General features: G+C 41.5%; 2 protein-coding genes across 3 annotated transcripts; one reads left to right on the top strand and one right to left on the bottom strand.

The window, feature by feature from the left end:
* Nucleotides 1-261: 261 nt before the first annotated feature.
* Nucleotides 262-11,835, top strand: LOC115049383 (somatomedin-B and thrombospondin type-1 domain-containing protein). Of its 2 annotated transcripts, none has more exons than XM_029511535.1 (5): nt 262-743; nt 7,456-7,641; nt 8,026-8,116; nt 9,880-10,038; nt 10,343-11,835. In XM_029511535.1, exons 1-5 carry the CDS (start codon nt 494-496, stop codon nt 10,446-10,448), a joined length of 792 nt encoding a protein of 263 aa, XP_029367395.1. In that variant the 5' UTR covers nt 262-493; the 3' UTR covers nt 10,449-11,835. The 2 variants fall into 2 exon arrangements, with proteins under 2 accessions (XP_029367395.1, XP_029367396.1); XM_029511536.1 differs by having other exon boundaries at nt 265-743; nt 7,459-7,641.
* Nucleotides 11,836-14,390: 2,555 nt separating this feature from the next.
* On the bottom strand, nt 14,391-17,886 carry snap29 (synaptosome associated protein 29). The gene is made up of 6 exons (XM_029511067.1): nt 17,768-17,886; nt 16,563-16,799; nt 16,276-16,469; nt 16,003-16,088; nt 15,820-15,924; nt 14,391-15,562 (listed from the first exon to the last, which is right to left on the bottom strand). The coding sequence occupies exons 1-6, from the start codon at nt 17,852-17,854 to the stop codon at nt 15,402-15,404; spliced, it is 870 nt and encodes a 289-aa protein (XP_029366927.1). The 5' UTR covers nt 17,855-17,886; the 3' UTR covers nt 14,391-15,401.
* Nucleotides 17,887-18,757: the final 871 nt, after the last annotated feature.

Below are 18,757 nucleotides of genomic sequence, written 5' to 3'. Positions count from 1 at the left end.
ATTTCCCAGGGTAACAAACAAACAACAACAACAACAACAAAAAATACTAAAAAAACAAAGGTCTTCGTGATTTGCATAACATTTGTGTTTTGGCAGAAGAAGTTGTCACTTCTGGAGAGGACAGGGTTAATACAGCGCTCATTTGGTTTTCTTAACAGTGTAGAGAAAAAAGGGGGGCGGCTGGTGCTGGTACTGTACGTCTCTTCTAATAACCAACAGTGACTCGGAGGGGCGGTGTCCCCCACTCGGATAGAGGAGAGCTGGTGTGTACAACACGCACTCCACTTTTGCGCATCAGTTGTTCGTGTAGGTGTCAGTGCAAAAGGGACCTCGCTTCCTTTCTTAAAAAGATCCATGCTGCTGTTGGACCGTCTTTAGAAAGCACCACCTGTGTCTCAATAACGACGTTTGCTTTTAAAGAGCCATCCAAAGTGAAACACAGGCCACCGGTGTGTGCGTTGGTTGAGCAAGTGCACACAGAGAGGTTTCCGTCATGGGGGCGCGCGGATGGAGCTCGGTGCGTCTCGGGTTTGTCATTTGTGGATATTTGGCTTTTTTCTGTGGGGAAATGCTTCCGGGGGCTGAGGCGGGCTGCAGGGAGAGGCAGAATCCCAACTGCTGCACCGGCCGGAATAACGAGTGTTTTGAATACACCAGGAGGAAAACTGTGTGCTACTGTGATACCTACTGTCAGAAAACCCGAGACTGCTGCGAAGACTATCAGCTTGTGTGCCAAATATCTGGTGAGTTGCTTGTTCCACCGCTGAAATGTGCCATGAAAAAAAAAAAAAACAATGATGCTTTTGGAACTTGGGCTTTCAAGGTAATGGGGGAAATGTCACATGGATACGTACAGACTTTGTGCCCTGCTCTTCACTACTGTCCCGTTAGAGTGAGGGATGGCTGGCATTGAGGTGACACAGAGACAGTGAGACATACTCCACATATCTGTCTCTGACTGTTTGTTTCAGCCAGAGGTGGCTGGTTTTTAAGGAGGGTGGGGTGTTTTTCTACAGCAGGCTGTATATATGTGTTTTTAAGTTTGTGGGGTTGACCTTTGGTCTTCGCATCAAAGCTTAAAATTGCACAACCTGGCGATGAAGTGGTCAGAAAGTGGAGACCATAAATATAAACTCCACCTTAGATCACGAAATTGAAGTGAAGTTGTTCACAGATCCTTAAATGTGAGTTTAGGTAACCTCTCCCCTCATCATCACAGCTGCTGCTGCTATATATGGACAAATGAGGGAATGGACGCCATGGAAACAAACTGCCAAAGATGGTCAGGAGTACAGTAGAGCTGTGTCTGTGATGTGACACCCAAGAAATACTGCGACCTGAAACGGAGTCGGCTTTTACAGTATGTTAAAACATCTCGGCTTCAGGAGGGGTGATTCGTTCAGAGTGTGTCCTTCATCTTAAGTACACGCTAACAAGCACCTGTGGTGACAATCCTGCCAGCCAAAGAGCACTTAAAATGCCCCAGCAGCCCTTTTATTTGGGCACAGTGAAGCTTTGTTTGAGTGCTGATGAGCTCAGACTTTCTTATCCAGACGAGAATCAGTCATGTTAAAGGTGAACATGGACACACTGTGATAGAAGCATTCAAACATTTCATTAGTCACTATTCCCTGGAAAGATAGCTGAACCACCTGTTCACCGCTTTTAACTGAGCCATAACAGCGTTTATCACATTGTGGCCAATTTACTTCAGTATTTGTACGGTGATTAAATTAAAATTAGGCTCCTGCGGTGTAAAACTTTATTACGTTTTTTTTTTGTTTTTTTTTTTTTACAGTTTATATATGTGCACATTTATGTTACATAATTACTGTTAATTTGCTTCGTATTGGTAGAGTCTCTCTTCAAATAACAGCATCTCTTTAAGCCCCATATGTAATTCATTTACATTTCCACCTGCATTATGTCAAATGGTGGATGGGTTTAGCTGCACTGCTCACATGGACTCTTGGCTGACATTTGGACTGAAACATGCAAGAACAACACAAACTTGCTTCAAATGTGCCCCAACTCTACAATACGATGGTGAGTATGACATTAAATATAAGTAACTCTGTAGCACCAAGCTGACTCATGTGCACAGGAAAAAAAAAAGACATTTTCAGAAGAAATGAATGCACTCGGCAATGTTTCTGCAATCATTCTGCAGACTCAAATCTCAATTTGTACCGTTTATCTACCGATTAGTCAAAAAGGCATGTTGAGACGGTGTTTATCATTCAGCAGACAGCTGACTGGTTTCCATGTATCACTTCATCCATTAGGCCAGGCTGAAATGGAAAAAGCACAAGAAAGCACCTCAGGTCAGTGTTCAGTCATCGCTGTGTTGTTCACCAGCAGCTGGTCCCTCAGAGGTCAGCTGACGGCTGTAATGTGTGTAGGTTAACTCACGTGTCAGATGAGGATTTTTAGCACCGTGGACTCTGTGTGCCGCTGAGGATTGACATTTTTTTTCCCAGACGCTGTCGCCACTGTCTAAAACAACTGTGGCTGTTTAGTAAACATGAAGATGAAGTTTATGCCATTTTGCACAAGGAGAAGCTGGAGATTTTTTTTTTTTTAGGATCATTCATTTTATCATTTCAGTCTTTGATGCAGAGAGACAAATCCGAACATGAGCGTAACGCCATACTAATCACGACCTTTGTACCCTGCATGGACCAGTGAGCACTGAGCGACAGAGAAAAACACGTTGCAACCTGAGCATCTTTAACATATAAACACAGCTTGAATATTATGACTTGGCCCAATTCCATCGAAGTGCTCCGATACACCCACATTTCACTCCAAGACTTTATCTGATCCTGATCCTGCAGGTCTGTAACACATCAAGGAGTCCGTCTGTGTACTGTCTGTCACAGTCTGTAATTAACTCACGTCAGCTGAAGCTGAGCGAAGAGCTTGGAGTGGCTGACATCAGAGCAGAGACAGAAAACCTAGCAGATTGTTTGTACCACTTTGATTCCAACACTTAGAGCTCTTCAGAATATTGTTTTCCTTCAGAGACGCTGTTCAAATGAAGCATCTGGCAGGAAAGTGTGTTGTGTTGTGAAAAGTGTGGAGGATGTGTCTGTTCATAAAAGCAGGCGAAGGGCAGACTTTGCTCTCAGGACTGCAAGCTATTTACTTAAAACAAGTGGAGCTCCCAACAACACATCCACAAAACACATTGAGTGATATGTTTCACATTTCTGTGGCCATTTTGCATTTGCATCCCTGATCGTGGTCTGGCAAGGCTCAGTAGACCAACTCAGTATTTCTCCGCTTATAGTCATCATCACTGGCCATAAACAAAAATTACTGATGATTGAAAATTTCAGAATCCGTCTGAAAGAGTTCCATCAAATACTTTTGCACTTGACAGACTGAATGTGCCACATACTGGATTGTGTGTGATACGTTATATAGTGACGCGACCCCCCCCCCCCCCCCCCCCCCCCCCCCCCCCCCCGCTGGTTATATTTGAAGATAGGAGTGACTAATGGAGCAGGTGAGCAGCTGTGAATATGAGGTCTACAGAGTCTAGTTTAGACTTTGATGAGATAATATAAGTTAAGTTAACACCATGTATCCTTTTTATCAGGAAAACCACATCACATAAATTGATGACATCCTCAAAGTAAACGTTTCATAGCAAAACTGATCTTTTATCAATGACTGACATGGAGAAGCTTTCTATAATCTCTGGGAATCTTTTACACGTTGTTCACTAACTATAACTAATTCTGTTCTGGCAGAAGCCTCGCTATATTGAAATGAGATGTGCTGGGTCGCCAAGGGTTGTCAAATGGCATTTTGGAAAGTAAAGTTTATAAATGGTGGAAGCAGAAGGAGAGGAGGAGGCAGGTCAAGAGGCGAGAATTTGAGTACATGTCAGAAATACTGTATGTCCAGTGTCAGAAATGTGGGGAGTTGACAAACTGGCTCATGGGAGGATGGAGGGGAGGCGCCTCTCCTCCCCAACTCTGGAGTCTGGTAGTTCTCAGGAGGATGTATTTTAGCCTCAGCCTCAGTTACGCCACAGCTTTACTCATCACTCATTTGTCTCTCCTGCACATGCCCGTGCCTCTCCTCCTTTGTATGTTGTCATGCCACAACGTTTTCTCCTATCCACCTACCTTCACATCCGTGTTTCCAGCATGTTCTCCATCAGAGAGTCAGCTGTTGTAGACAGCGTACTGTCAAATTTCTGTGGATGCTCACGAACTGCACGTACCAGGACAACTGCTCCTATTTGGACGGAAAGGCATTCATCTAGGTTATGATAAATGGATGTTTTTCTTTCTAAAGGAGTTTCTGCTTCCAACAAGTTGTTTAACAGGTACATTCAGTTTGTGTGTTGGGTGGCCATTTGAGGAAGGCACTTTTTATGTCCGGCTGTTTTAACAGAAAATCTGTTTTCCATGAATCCTTTTAATAAGTTGGTGTGTTTGACTCCTCTTTTCAGGGTGGCTGTAAGAAACATTTATATGCTAACCTGTTAATGAGACTCAGTCCCGTGTCCTTCCCCCCTGTTAACAGGCTTATAGTTCTCCCTTGAGGTGCCAAACATTTTAAGGCTTGTCTGATGGGCCCAAGGCCCAGCACTCGGCACGGAGAAAGGCTGACTGAGATTTTGAGGTGCATTGGTTCTCCAGAGCAGCTTGACATCTGGGTCCTATCAGACAGGAGATGGGCGGTAGTTGAAGGGGGTGGGAAAGTGAAAAAGAGGACCCAAAAACAAGGGAGACAGATGGAGGACCAAGAACAAGGGACAGAGTGATAAATGGAGACGGAGATAAAGCAAATTGTGGGGGAAGGCCTGATAATCAGATCTTTTGTTATGAGACCTTAAAATGGGAGCAGGATTCAGAGACAGTGAAAGAAAAAGCAAAGGAATGCAAATGTGAAATGCTAGATTGTAGACTATTATCTGACTGTAACAAGTGTGACTGGAGATTGGCCGACAAGTCGGCAGATAAAAGTGCTGATGCTGGATATGCATTTGGTGCTGTGTTTCAGTTTGTCTGAAGCTCTGCCAGCTGCTAGGAAGGTTAGCCAGTCTCCCACAAACTATGTCCACGTAAACTCCTCTCTTCCTAAACTCTATTTCAACTGTATTTTTTACAAAATCTCTTCCTATAGCATCATTCGCTAACCCCCCCTCTCCCCGAAAAACCTGGTATCAAATCATAAATGGGCATCAATGATACCAAGACTAAGCCCACTCCTCCCCAAACCTGGTTGCAGTTGAAATGGTTTTCATTTTGGCATCCTGCATGTGTTCATGTAGGATCTCTTCACGTACAGCAAAAAGCTGATGGGGAAAAATGCACCTTCAAGACTTTTAAGTCAGTTTTTGTCAAATTTTTAATTATACTGCTTTAAAATTCACTTTAAAATGAACCCTATGTTTCAAAAGTTAACTGGATCTCTTATAGAACAAAACGTTTTAAAGCAGCTGAGAGCATAAAAAAAGTAGCTCATTGTAAAGACAGAAGCTTAACCTGCTGACAACGAGCGCCAGTTGTTTCCTGTATTGGGGTCAGAGGTCAAAGGTGGTGACGGACTTTCCAACTGGGGACTTTCTCATCAACAATGGAGACGGGGGACAACGGTGGCCATAAGCAGTGTGGGTCAGGCTGTGTCAGACTGCCAGCAGGGTTATCATGTGGGTGTAGGGACTGTTGCAGAAACAGAGCCGTGGACCACCACAGTTTGGTAATAACCTTATGACCTGTGGTGCTCCGGGGCCAATAGGCTTCAGACAGGGCTTCAGCTCTGTTTCTGTCTGTGTTGGTGTCATTCAGAGGGGGAAGAGCCCTGTGCCCCCTTGGGTGCGGGAATTAGCCGACTCCATTGGGTTCACTGTACACCATCTGGAGCAAAGAGCCTTTCTGCAGTGCTTGATCGTGTTTTTTTCTGGCTGTGAGGGAGAAAAAACGCAGCATTGAAACTGTTCCTGTCAGAGCGTCATAGGATGTAGGAGGGAAGGAAAGGCGAGGACACAGCAGTGGGACGCCAGAGGACGCTGACATGGATAAAGTGTCTAATTCGATCAACGCCCTAGACGCTCAGGAACCTCCCTTGCCACTCTGCGAAACATATGTGTGTTTTAGGGTGACCGCTGAGGATGTGACGAGCGCAAGTGTGTGGGTTCCTCGGACAGATATTGTTTTCGATGTGTGTGTGTGTGTGTGTGCTGATCTGGGAAAGGCGAGTGTCAGGTGGGCAGCACTAATGTGCAGGAATGCAGAGATTCCACAGTGGCTTTGTGGATCGGCTGTGTCACTGAGACAGACGCCCCCCCGTCGAAACCCCAACAGGACCATGGGAATGAACCGAACAGGCGGCACCTTGAAAGCTCTCTGTCTCTCTCTCTCTTTCTCCTGTTCACACACACACACACACACACACACACACACACACACACACTAACACACTTACACACTTGCAGCATTGTACTGAGTGTGGTGAGCGTGCATTATAAAGACTGAATGAGGGAGAGGCAATTATATTCAGATATCGTGTATTTATTGTCTCCCTCCCTATAATTTTACCAAGAGCATCTGAGATCTACAAGCTGCGTGCACCTGCACAATGGTAAAATAACACTTCCTGAAAAACCATTGTTTTGTGTAAATGTCTATTTTTGCACTTAACAATTTGTGTGTGAGCATTTAAGTGCCAGTCTGTCCTTGTTTATGTGTTGATGACGGGAGCACTTCCTCCCAGCTGCTATTAAATCTCAGTGTTTGACAAGACTTGATTACTGCTTACTGCTTGGCTCCTGGCTTTGATCAGAGCAGCCGTCTGAGAAATACAGCTTCCTCTTAGCCTGATGTAATTGGCTCAATCAGTCTGCCGAAGCCTGATTGTTGTTTTTGCTGCTGCTGTGTTTACATGTTGTCTTTGTGCGTGCGTGTGTGTGTGTGTCTGTGTGTTGAAGTGCAGAGTCGGGGGAAACCAGAGAGAACAGGATGCAAAAATTAGATCCCTTGTTTTAAATGGCACACCACACACATGACCTAGGTCACAGACTTCCTGAGTCTGGGCTTTGGCTGATCTGATGTTAGTAGATGGTAATGACCCAGGCCCTCTTTTGCCACCCACCTACCTGCTGAGCTCAGTGTTATGTGTTCCAGCTCATACTTTCAGTCATGCAGTAAAACATGGCAAAACAGATTAGAGGAAAGTTAATCTGGGATAAAGGTGTAGTCATTCCTTAGAATTAGACCCCTTTTCATGATAAGACAGCTGGAGAGAGCTTCAAAATTGGTTTTCTTTAAATATTCCGCAATTTAAAACTCATTCCTCAAAATACTTGACTACCACCGAGAAAGCCCAAAACAACAGTTGGAAGCGTTCTTTCCCCCCACATATTTATTTTACAATTTTTTTTCTCCTGATTATGAAAAACCCTCAGCTGATCTCTAAATATCCCTGCTTCCCTAGCAGCAATTGACTGTGTGGTGGGCTCATGGGGTCCCTGGTCATCGTGCACATCTCCATGTGGAGTTGGCAGCACGGAAAGGAGTCGCCAAGTGTCTGTTCCTCCTAGAAACGGTGGCACGCCTTGTCCAGACCTCAAGCAGCGCAGAGGCTGCTTTGGCAACAACGCCATATGCAGCAGTGCGAAAGGTGAGAACATGACCTTTTCTGTGTTCTGCGTGCGTTTCTGCGTGCACAAACTGCTTTGAACTATGTTACATATTCATTTGATATTCTAGTATCTTCTGGGGGACCGTTTATTAACAGCTTTCTGCAGCACATTTGCACACATCTGTTCTGCAGCCTTATCGCCAGCTGTACTATTTCAAAATACCTCAGTTAGGTTACTTCACCGTTGAAGCAACTTATCCGGTGATTTATAACACCAGAACACAAACAAACAGTCCTACGAGAAAGGCTTTTCATGGAAAACTGAGTAGGACCAAAGTTTCACTTTGATTCATTTTGAGTCATCAGGAATGAGTGGCTTTTTCCTAACTTCTTAACCTTTCCATCCCCACACTTGACTTTCAGAGGTGGCAAAGATCCTGCCTGATTCTTTCAAAAGGAATTTCAAGGACCCTTGGAGACGACCACACATGCTGATGAAGGAGGAGAAGGCCAGGTAAGGCCTCTATTATCAGACAGCAAACAAACACATCGGACCTCTCATGACTGATCCGGCTGACCTACTTTGATTTCCTCCTTAAAACAGGCTTTCATATGTGCAGAGAGGTAGGAATTACAGCTGAACTGTGTGATCCCCTGCCCGGTGCTGGACTGAGGCTGCAATTTTGGGGAAACAAATGCACTATCCGTGCATTTTGGTGAAATTGCCCCTGGATTTTTCTCCATGTTCATATCATTCTTTCCTTCCTTTCAAAGGTCAAGCTCTGCTGTGTACTACAAGACAGATTGAAGAACTATCATGCAGAGCCTTGAAATTACTTTGACTATGTGACATGAACGTTTTCACTGCATATTAGTGTCATGGGCTGGCCTTTACTGATAAGGCAACCGTAATCCAAGTAAGAGGTAAACCTTTCAGACAGAGATGTCCCCTTTGATCCGATTGCAGATGTTCTCAGAAATGGAAAAATCTGAGTCCAGGGAATAAAATCACGGCCTGTTTCCTGGCAGCCCGCGGTCTTTCCAGCTGATTAAAATGGACATTGGATACCTTTGTTTGGACAGCAACAACAGGCATCAGGGGATTGGAAGCACATTACTCATAACTGTGAGAAATTCAGCACGGTTCATACAGAGTTTGGGTTTCAACCAGACATCTGGCGCACTGACAGAGCCCCAGTGTTGTCATGGAAACTGACCCAGGAAATGACGAGTTAAGATGACATGAAATTATGATTCTACAAGTCTTTGGCTCTCTATATATTTCCGTAAAATTAATGAAAGGACTAAGATTTCACAGAGATGTAAAACACTTGGACGAGCCAGCTTTAATTGCTGAAAGATGTAATATCTCTCAGGAATTAAGATACAAAGATGTTCGTTATTATTGCACGGCGTTTTAAAGGATTTAAAGCCTTGGTGGTTTACTTAAGTCGAAGTCTAATTTAGAGAATTAATTTAGACTCATACACTTGGTATTTCAGCATTTATTTTTTTTACTCTGCTAATAAAATTTCTGACGCAATCCATTTAACAGAAGATATTTTCTTCCTAGTATCCCCAACACTTCCAATGTAACTACTGCAATACCTTAAAAAAAGAAAAAATGTCAATGTTACTGTTGGAAAACTTGAAAAAATGGGAACATCGTGTTTTTGATAAGCCATCCCATTGGGGATGCGCTTTAGTCACAGCTGACTGAGTCATAGACAAAATAAATAGTAGAGGAGGTTAAAGTGCCTGCCAGAAAACAACAGGGATCAGAGAAGACAAGGCTTTATTTTTGTTTCCAGTGCACAGAGTGAGCTGTGTTGATATCAGGATATGGTAGATGACCATGAAGCTGCTGGATCACCTTCAAAACGAGCCAATCTCATATAATCAAAATTTGATTTGGCAACTTGCTGAGATGAATCACCCCTTTGTCTTTCATCAGTCAAGCCAAGCTGGCGAAGGCCTAGGTTTGTTTAAACGTCTTCATTTGGACTTTTTTTTTGACGCTACCTGACGTAAATGGGTGAATGATTAAAGAGTGGAAAGCTCATTCCAAAGAACAACAAAATCTGATCTTGAGCTCTTGGTGTTGGGGCCGTTTGAGCAGCACCCTGTCTGATTCTCTCAGGATTCAGTTCTCAGGTTCCAAAAAATTTGCGCTTTAAACTTTTTGGTCACTTTCATTTTGCCAGATTTAGAAATTAAAAGTCAAGTCAGCCATTTTTTACTTTTCCTTCCTGTTCCTCCCTCTGTTTGTGTGTACAGTTACTGTGTGTACCTGCGGCTGAAACAGGCCAGTGCAGCATGTAAACTCAAACTGTGGAGTGCTCAGCTGGTGAGAGAAAGGCTGGTCTGCGCAGAGTGTCAGAGTGATGCCATGTCCAAGTCCGACCGCTGTGGAGGTGACGGCCTCGAGAGCACCAGGTAAACCAAACAACCAAAAACACAAAAGCTACGTTAACCTTTAGCAGCTCTCAGTTTGTGTACAAGGAATGTATGTTTTATGTTTCTGCACAGTGTTTAAGGTACAGTGTGATGAATTAGTTGGAAGACTATCTGTGCATAATTCTCCCAGTTGTAAAACAGACACAATCGGGAGTTGAGCAAAGCTAAAACATGCCATTCAACATGCATGTAAATACAAAAGAGCCATTAATTAGTCTGACGTAGGCTAATGTGGAAAAACAGATTTTTACACCATAGCCTGATATGATCGTTTTGTCCTTAGAACATTTTGGGCTGCAGCATCAGTCCCGGGCTGTCATGGCTCCTGGGTACGGGAGTCGTCTTCTAAGGGCTGCCACTGTCCCCCTTACTCTGTGCTCTTTGTATGAGCTGAGATCTTGTTAAACCCAGACATACGTGTGCGGGGAATTTAATTCCACCAACACCTCCTGCAAACCGTGGAGAGCCCCGCCAACCAATCCCGACCCCTCTGATCCAGATTATTGGATGGGTAACTCAAGGAGATCAGCAGCATCCTGCCACTTTTTCCTCTCACCTGATACTCTGTATACACTATCGCTAAGCACGCAGAAATTCTTACATTTAACTTCAGATTTTACAGCCACGTTATGTTCTTTTTCTCCTCCAAAGCACAGCCACATCTATTTACCTTTTTACCTCTGAATCTTTGCTATCTACCTCCATCAATGCTAGTGCATTTATGAATGCATAATGTATAAATATATAAATATATTATTTTGCTTTATACATTTTCTACTTTTGATTGTTTATGTGTAATGTATATGTGTCTATATAGCTAGACTTATTCGTTTGTAGTTTAAACACCAATAAGCAATTGCTGCACCCAGTTTAAGCTCCAACCCAAAGGTCCAAATATCACCTGCAGGCTAGAGATGCTGAAAACTGGTTCCTCCAAATTATGTCCATTGCTAATCACTATATGTGTGTTTTACTTTTTTTTTTCTCCATTATGATCTCTTTTCAAAAACACAGTTATCAGCAAGACAAGGTGAATATCAGGTATTGATTCTCAGGTGCATAGATTTCTGTCTTTGTCTCCCACCAAACCGCCTTTATCTGCCTCTTCTTCTGGCAGGTCACTGATGTTTTTAATAGTTTAAAGTGACTCATAGCTAAAAATCAGTCCCATCTGTTTAGACCATAATATTGTTGGAGAGGAAAAACAGCCATTTTTGAGAATTTCACTGTGGTTCTCTCTGTCCACTGTGTCCTCTGTGACTGATAAGAAGTGCTTCTTAATTGTTTTCTCTGACTCCCTACCTCATTCAGCAGTCTTATTAATTTCCGAAGGGAGTTTGTTCCATCAAAGTATCATCCAAACTAAGTCACTCCCGTTTTATTAACAGAATCTCCTCCCAGCATCCCCCGCAGATCCTTGATCTGCACTTTGGTTTTTCTTCTTGTTGTCTCTTGATGATTCCTTTCAATGAAATTGTAGATGCACAGCACTACCTTCTTGACTAAAAAAAAAACAGGAGTGAGTCAAACAGCTTTGAACACCCTCCCACATCTCTTGTACAGATGGTTTTTAAGATGAGGACATATGTAGTACCAGTAAAAAAAAAAAAGAAAAAAGGAGGCTTTTCTTTCTTGAAAGCTGTGACTTTCTCTTTCTCTCCCATGTCTGTGTATGTGTTTGTGTTTATTTATTATAAATCAAGTCATGATTTTATTAGTGCGACACAGCATACTCTGTACACTGTCCATTAGCAAAAATAAACAACTATACTGTCATTTCTCCTCACTATGGTCATGTTTTTCGGGTGTAGTTTATTTTTTCTTGAATACATCATTGATTTTAGATGAACCAATGACATATTTTTAAGTGACTTCCTCACTCGCCGCTCCACCTGACCACTTCTCTCTGCTAAGGTGCTGGAAGTGTCAGAGAGCCCATTTATGAGTTCTCCAATCAGCAGTTACTACTATGAGCATAGCTCTCCTAAGTATATACCTCAGTTTGACCAGTGTTTACATGCAGCAGCTCACAGTTACAGGGACAACATATGTAACTTAATGCGAACATGTGCCCTTAAACACAATTTTGTTGCATTCTTGACATTTTTACTTGCGTTATAAATGGGATGACGACAAGCAAAACGACAGCCAGAGTATATAATCATGTTGTTGAGTTACATTTTCCTGAAATTTGGGGTTTGTCTTTGTGATGTAACTGTCAGATGTGATGCACGATCTTTGGCTGGTATTTGTTCTGGACTAGCTGGCTACACATGGAGGAGATGATGTCCAAAGCCAGACTCTGTCTAAGAAAGGCTGTAACTCTTTACATATAAAATCATTGTTTTTTTTTTGTCCTTTTTTTTTGTTCTTCATACCAATCAGACCAGATCAAGTTCAGTGAAGCTGCTCAGTAGAGGACGGATGAATTAGAGCAGTATTCAGGGTGCGTTTACGATTTTTAACATTATACATGCCACCTTTTTAGGCTTGAAGTGGAGAAATGTTAAAGGTCACTTGTTTCCAAAGACCTGAGTTTATTCAAAAGCACGCTTCATGTAAGTGATAACAAGCACAGAAGAAAAAGGCTTTGCAACACACCAGATGAGTAAGATCTAACAAATACACAACTCCAAAATGAGTCCTTTGGGATGGACTCTGGCTGCAGGCTACTTTCATGTGTTTCATCTCAGAGCCACTTGAACTTCACCTCCTCCATTAATCTCTCTAGCCGCCCTCCCCTCTTTCTCTGTCCTCCTCCCTCTCCCCAACTCCCTACCAAACTCTCCTGGGTCAGCACAACTCTTTATTTTCTCTTACTACAACAGTGGCAATAGAGTGCTGTCAGCCTGACAGTCCATCCCTTCTGAAGCAGGCTTTACCCCCCTAGCTGCCCTGCCTCTGCTGCTAACCCGTTTTCCAAAGGGCAGGAAGGCCCATCTCTGGCCCAGTGCCTGATGGGCTCCGACAGTAGTGTGTTCTGGGATTACGTCTGCTGAAAAGGGGGGCATTCCAGCACCGACAGCCTTTGTCACAGCATGGCCACTGTTTGCTTTTGGCAAGACAGCTGTTCAAAGCCCTCCCGGCCCCCATGGATGGCGTGAAGGGAAAGAACCCAGAGGTGACTTCCGTTTATTGGTGGCGCCGATGGATGTGTGGTGCCACCTCCAACCTGTGGTCCCTTCTTCAGCACATTTACGGGTCTGACCATCTTATATAATCACATCCGATACGAGGGTGATGAAGTCACAGAAATGAGTGGTCGCTTAAGGCCCAGAGGGAGTCAATCTTTGAGAAAAGAAGAATATCACTTAACAAACTTGAGCGTTTTCTGCTTCGTTTTCCCTCTAAACCGATTTTCAGAGGTTTCACAAGGTGCTTCTCCTTTACTTAGAAATTGGATTGGTCCTAACCAGTATTCTCTTACTCAAAAACAGAATATTAACTGACACATACTTGAAGTATCACAGACGCCACCTTTTAGTCGTCACACTGAGGGGCCTGGGATGGGTAACGTGGTACCCCTGTTTTCCCTCTGCATCGCCTCACTGTTGTATGTTTAAGTGTTTTTAGGATGTGTGTACTGTAATTAGCAAGTCACCCTAATGAAGGCCTTTGGCTAGTGTGGAAGCAGCTGGTCCAACACAGAGGAATGATAATGAATGGACGCTTTGACAGGAGGACCCGAGCTGCTCAATGCAACACAGCTGGTACACAACAGAACCGGTGTGGTAAACACTCAACACATCCTGAGATTATCGCACTGAATTATCATAAATGTCTAATTTTTGGAGCCATGCAAATTTATAAAGCAGAATAATGCAAAATTTTTGTGTATTTTAACTGTGTGACAATCTTGCTTTCTTTCAATGTTTTGGTTGTTTTGGTCGCTTACTAAGAGAAGAGAGAACAGTTTTGCTGTTTTTAATTCTAAGAGGGCATGAAAATAAGATATATTTTTGCCATTATTTTGAGGGCTCAACCTACAAAACTAAATCAACCTGGCCCCTTAAAAATATCAACTGATCAAACATAAACAGCAGTACTTTGCAACAGAGGATTTTCCAAATTCCAACCCGGAACAGTAGCAACACCTTGTGGTGCTTTTGAATTCCTGCTAATGAGACACCACCCTTCCAGACACTCAATGTTGCTGCTCCCCGTTCAGCTTTTCCATATTTAGGGTTGCCACACCAAGTCAGCAGAGGTCGTATCTGTGATTTGCAAGATTTGACTTTCAAAGGTTTTTATTATTTATTGTTATGTTTATCATTATGAGTAGTTTTTGATTAGAATATATGATATGCATGATAAAGTTAAAACACTGGGTATTTGGCTCCTCATTTATTTGATTATTCTTAGATTTTACCAAAGTGATCTTCTAATCATCTAATCATCTTTGGGAGACATTTGTGATTCTAATACTGGAGATATTCCTTCAGCTTCTAAAGGTTTTTTTTAATATTCACAGGTAACTTGTTCACATTATTGATGCTATACAATAATTAATTCCATTCGCAGCATTCACTATGATATAGATCAACATAAATAATTTGTATAAAGTCATAGAAAGCATTATGAACATGAACATACAATAAGCCAAAAATATAATTCATATAGAGGAATTTGAAAAAGTGAAGCACCATCATAAGATGCATCAGTGGAAATGATGAATAACGGTACAGAAAAAAAAACAAAACAAACTACTGTCCACACATTACAAGTAAGGCAAAAGTGACTTTTTGTACAACTGTGGAGGCATCCTCGCACAAAACATTCTTTTAGACATGTGCAGCGTTCTTGCATCTTTACAAAGTTAGAATTCCATTTCAAATTCTCAACCTCATTTAAAATAAAAAAAAAAACAAACAAACAAACAAAAAAAAAACTATTCAGCTTGAATTCAGGTTATTCAGCCTGAATTATGAGAAAACTAACCACTAACTAGCCAATTGTGTGACAAAGAAAAACCGATGAACTCATCACTCAAACAATGCAAATTTGGAAACAATCAGATTTTACCTGAACAGAGTCTCCTTCTTGTCATACACACCTGGAATAGAGTCTTCCCTTAAAAGCACATGTAATCACAGTTTAAGGTGGGGTAGCTCTGCAAGGCTTGTGAGTTGGCAGGTCAAAATTCAACACATGTCGTGCAAGTCGTTCTGGACTAATCTCAAGAAAATACTACTACTACTAATAATAATAATAATAATGTAGATAAAAGGGGTTTGCTTATTCATCTGCTAAAAAAAAAAAAGACGAAATCAAAGAATAAGTGTATTTGAACGGGTGAGAAGACATTGACTTTTTCCTCTCTAAAATGAGTCCAAGTATTTGTTTTATTTTAGGTTCTTAATCTGCTGGTTTGTGTTGTGGATCTTGACATCCATCTTGTCCACTTTATTAAGCAGAGAATCAATGGAGTCGTCCTGGGCCTCTATCTCAGACTGGAGACCGAGTCCAAGGTTCTTAAGTCGTCTCAGGCCATCAGACATCTCACCTAGATAATTTCACAAAATGATGTGTGACGTTAGACCCAATTGTAGACTGGAACTGACTTCCCAATGGGTGTTTTCTGGTCATACATTTGAAGGAAAAAAAAGTGTTTTGATGAAGGATATTTTATAGTAAATAATTATCTTCATCATCTAAACAATACCAAAGTCTGGGAGCCCTCGTGTCTTTGCTGTGATCAAATTTGAGGAAATCTTGTTGTACAATCAAATTGAAATACAAGAGAATTAAGATAGAAATTACCTAAATTGTTGTCGAGGGTTTGGTGAGCCTCCCTAAGGTGTCTGTTCTGAGGATATCCATTTTGTCTAGATGAGCCATCATCTACTGATGCAGCAGCTCCAAATCCTGAAATATAGAAATCAAAAATTGTGGCAGCCAGTGTGTGGTACAGTGCCAAGCTGACATTCTTGTATGAATGCTTACCTCCTGTATTTAACTTTCTCAGGTTCGGGTGGCTGGCTTGGTACTTATCTTCATGTTCTCTGCTGCTAGACAAAGCACCCTGTAATCTGAACATGAGAAATACTGATAGACATTGTTTCACTATTTAAGGAAGGACAGTCAATGGCAAGTGGTTGGCAATTGTAAAACCACACAATTCAATTAAAAGTTATGCTGAGAATAAATTGGGCCTGATTATCCAAAGCTCAAATATTACATTTGACAGGGTTGTGTTTTTGATGGACTGAATCTCACCTTTCACTGCCCTGGTAAGCTTTAGGCTCTTCAGGTGGCGGCTTTGTCTCTGGCTTGCCCTTAAAGTAATTGACAAGGCCACCCCACACACTCCTTATGCTGTTAATGTGCTTTTGACTGGTTTTCAGGTCTTGATCCATGTTGTCTAACATCTTGTCTGTCCTCTTCAGAACCTCCCCTTGACGCATCAGTTCCTACGGAAACAAAGACAGAGAGATGATCATTGTCACATTTTCAGAGACCATGTAATTATTTGTGTCAGAGGGAAGCTGATTCCTTTGACATACTTCAGCTGTTTCCACACCCATCTTCTCTGATTCATAGATGAGGCCAATGGAGCGGTAACTGCTGTCCACAGCAGACTGGGCTGTACGCATCACTTCCTGCTGTAGGTACCGCTGCCTCCTTTCTGCTTCACTCATCCCGCTGTCACTGGGGTCATCATCAAAACCCTTTCTGTTAGGCTTAAAATCTTCCTCCTCGTCATCATCTGCAAATGGGTTGTGGGATTTAGGGTATGCCATCTGTGGAACAGATACACATGTATGGTGTTAACCAAAAAAAAAGTTCTACTCGCCATTTCTACAGCTTCCAACTTCATGTCATGATCTTCATCTTGGGCTACTTGGTACGACTTTCCACTGATTTTTATATGCATAACACAATCATATAACAAAGTATGATTTGTTAATGAATATTAAAGGCTTTGCATATATACCTGCAAAGGTGCTTTAAGTTACTGGAGACATTCCAGACATTTTTAAGCAAACACAGGAAATATTATCACATGACAAATCTGAATATTTGCTTCTCCGCTTTGTCAGACATGATAGCAAATTGGATGACTATGTAGTTGTAATTTTGTTCGAACCAAGATATCATCTGGGTCTGAGGGACATTAAGACAGCCATTTTCTATTATCTCCTAACCTGGATAAAATCATTGATGATTAGGAAAATAAGCAGATAATTTTCAAGTCACTTTAAAGGACCTTGAGCAACAACATAAGTGAAAATAAAATCAACTTATACATTACTTAATTGTTACTGGATGATACTAATTTAGTAATAATATTATTTATGAAGAATAACAGTGTTTATCTGTATACCATTGTTATTTACTAATGGATCTGTGTTTCCTCCACGACGTATCTAATCTGACAGGCTGCATCCCACTCTTGAGAGAAACTAAGTGACACTAACTTTAGATTGTTGGCTAAAATGAAGCTATAACAATGAGCCACACAGGCTGAATAAACAGAGACCAACTACTGTCGTAAATTAGTCATATGATGATTCGGCCGTTAAAGCTAACGACGGGTGTTGGCTCACCAGCTAAAAGCAGCAGGACTGAAATGGAGCCAAAAGGCCACACCCTTCGACTAAAACATGGCGACGCTGGGATAATATTGGTGTTTTCACTTCGTGTCGACAGATTGTATAGTAAAATGAAACAACTGAAAGTACAAACACGATCAAATTTACAGACAAACCTTTGACCGTTGGAGCCGCAGACCTTGTTGTCGATCAGCTGACCTAATTAACTTCCGGTCACGTTGGCTGACGTAGCCGTGCGTCATGTTGTGATTTAACCCTGCGCACCAGAAACGCATCCGACGTGCAATTAAAAATGAACCTTTCCCATGTTTCATAGGAGAAATAAAAATCGATTTTGTAGCTTTTTTTCTCATGCCACACCTTCATGTTCCGTCTAGAAAATGTGACGGTCAGTCTCTATTTTTGTGTTATTATTTTTTTTTAAACAAAAACAAAACAGTTGTCCTGTGGCTTTAAGATTTGCATAATATACTTTGAATACATTTTTTTTTCACTAAAATCGGTTAATTTAATTTGCCCATTGATATTCACTCAGAAATATCTCCTTACTTTATGGGCTTTTTGGCTTGACTAATTATTCTTTTGTTAAAGTATAATTAAATAGAAAATTTTAAAATAAAAGTAAGTGTTTCAATCACGTTTATCATGGTAATGCATTTACAAGGAGATACAACAAAATAAAAAAAGTTTGCTGAGCCACTGTTCGATCACTGAATTGATGAGATACAATGGATTTGTATCTTTAATGTTTTATCTTATAATAATTTTGTTTCACACAGAGGGTAACAGGCTGCTTTAGTTCAACAATACCATTGTTCGACCTATTATTCCTAATTTAGATTTGTGGATGTGACATTTAATGGAAATGATACTAAACACGGTGTGTGGGAAATATTCCCACTGTACATGGGCTTCAATATGTTATCAATTAAAATTAATCTGCACATTAGCTTCCATGTTTGCTACTGAGAAAAACACAAAGATAAAGGGAAAATTATAAATTTATTGCTAATGCAGTATTGGTCTTTTACCAATGCAGCCCCTAAAATGGAAGGCATAAACAATTTTGTGGTAGACAAAAAAAAAATCAATTAAATATGTTTGGTCATCGATAATAGTAATAATGTTGTCATGTAAAAGTGAAT

Source organism: Echeneis naucrates, chromosome 9 (genome assembly GCF_900963305.1).
Source record: "Echeneis naucrates chromosome 9, fEcheNa1.1, whole genome shotgun sequence".
Classification (NCBI taxonomy): Eukaryota; Metazoa; Chordata; class Actinopteri; order Carangiformes; family Echeneidae; genus Echeneis; species Echeneis naucrates.
Note: the sequence above shows the minus strand (reverse complement) of the source record. Positions and strands in the feature narration are given on the sequence as shown.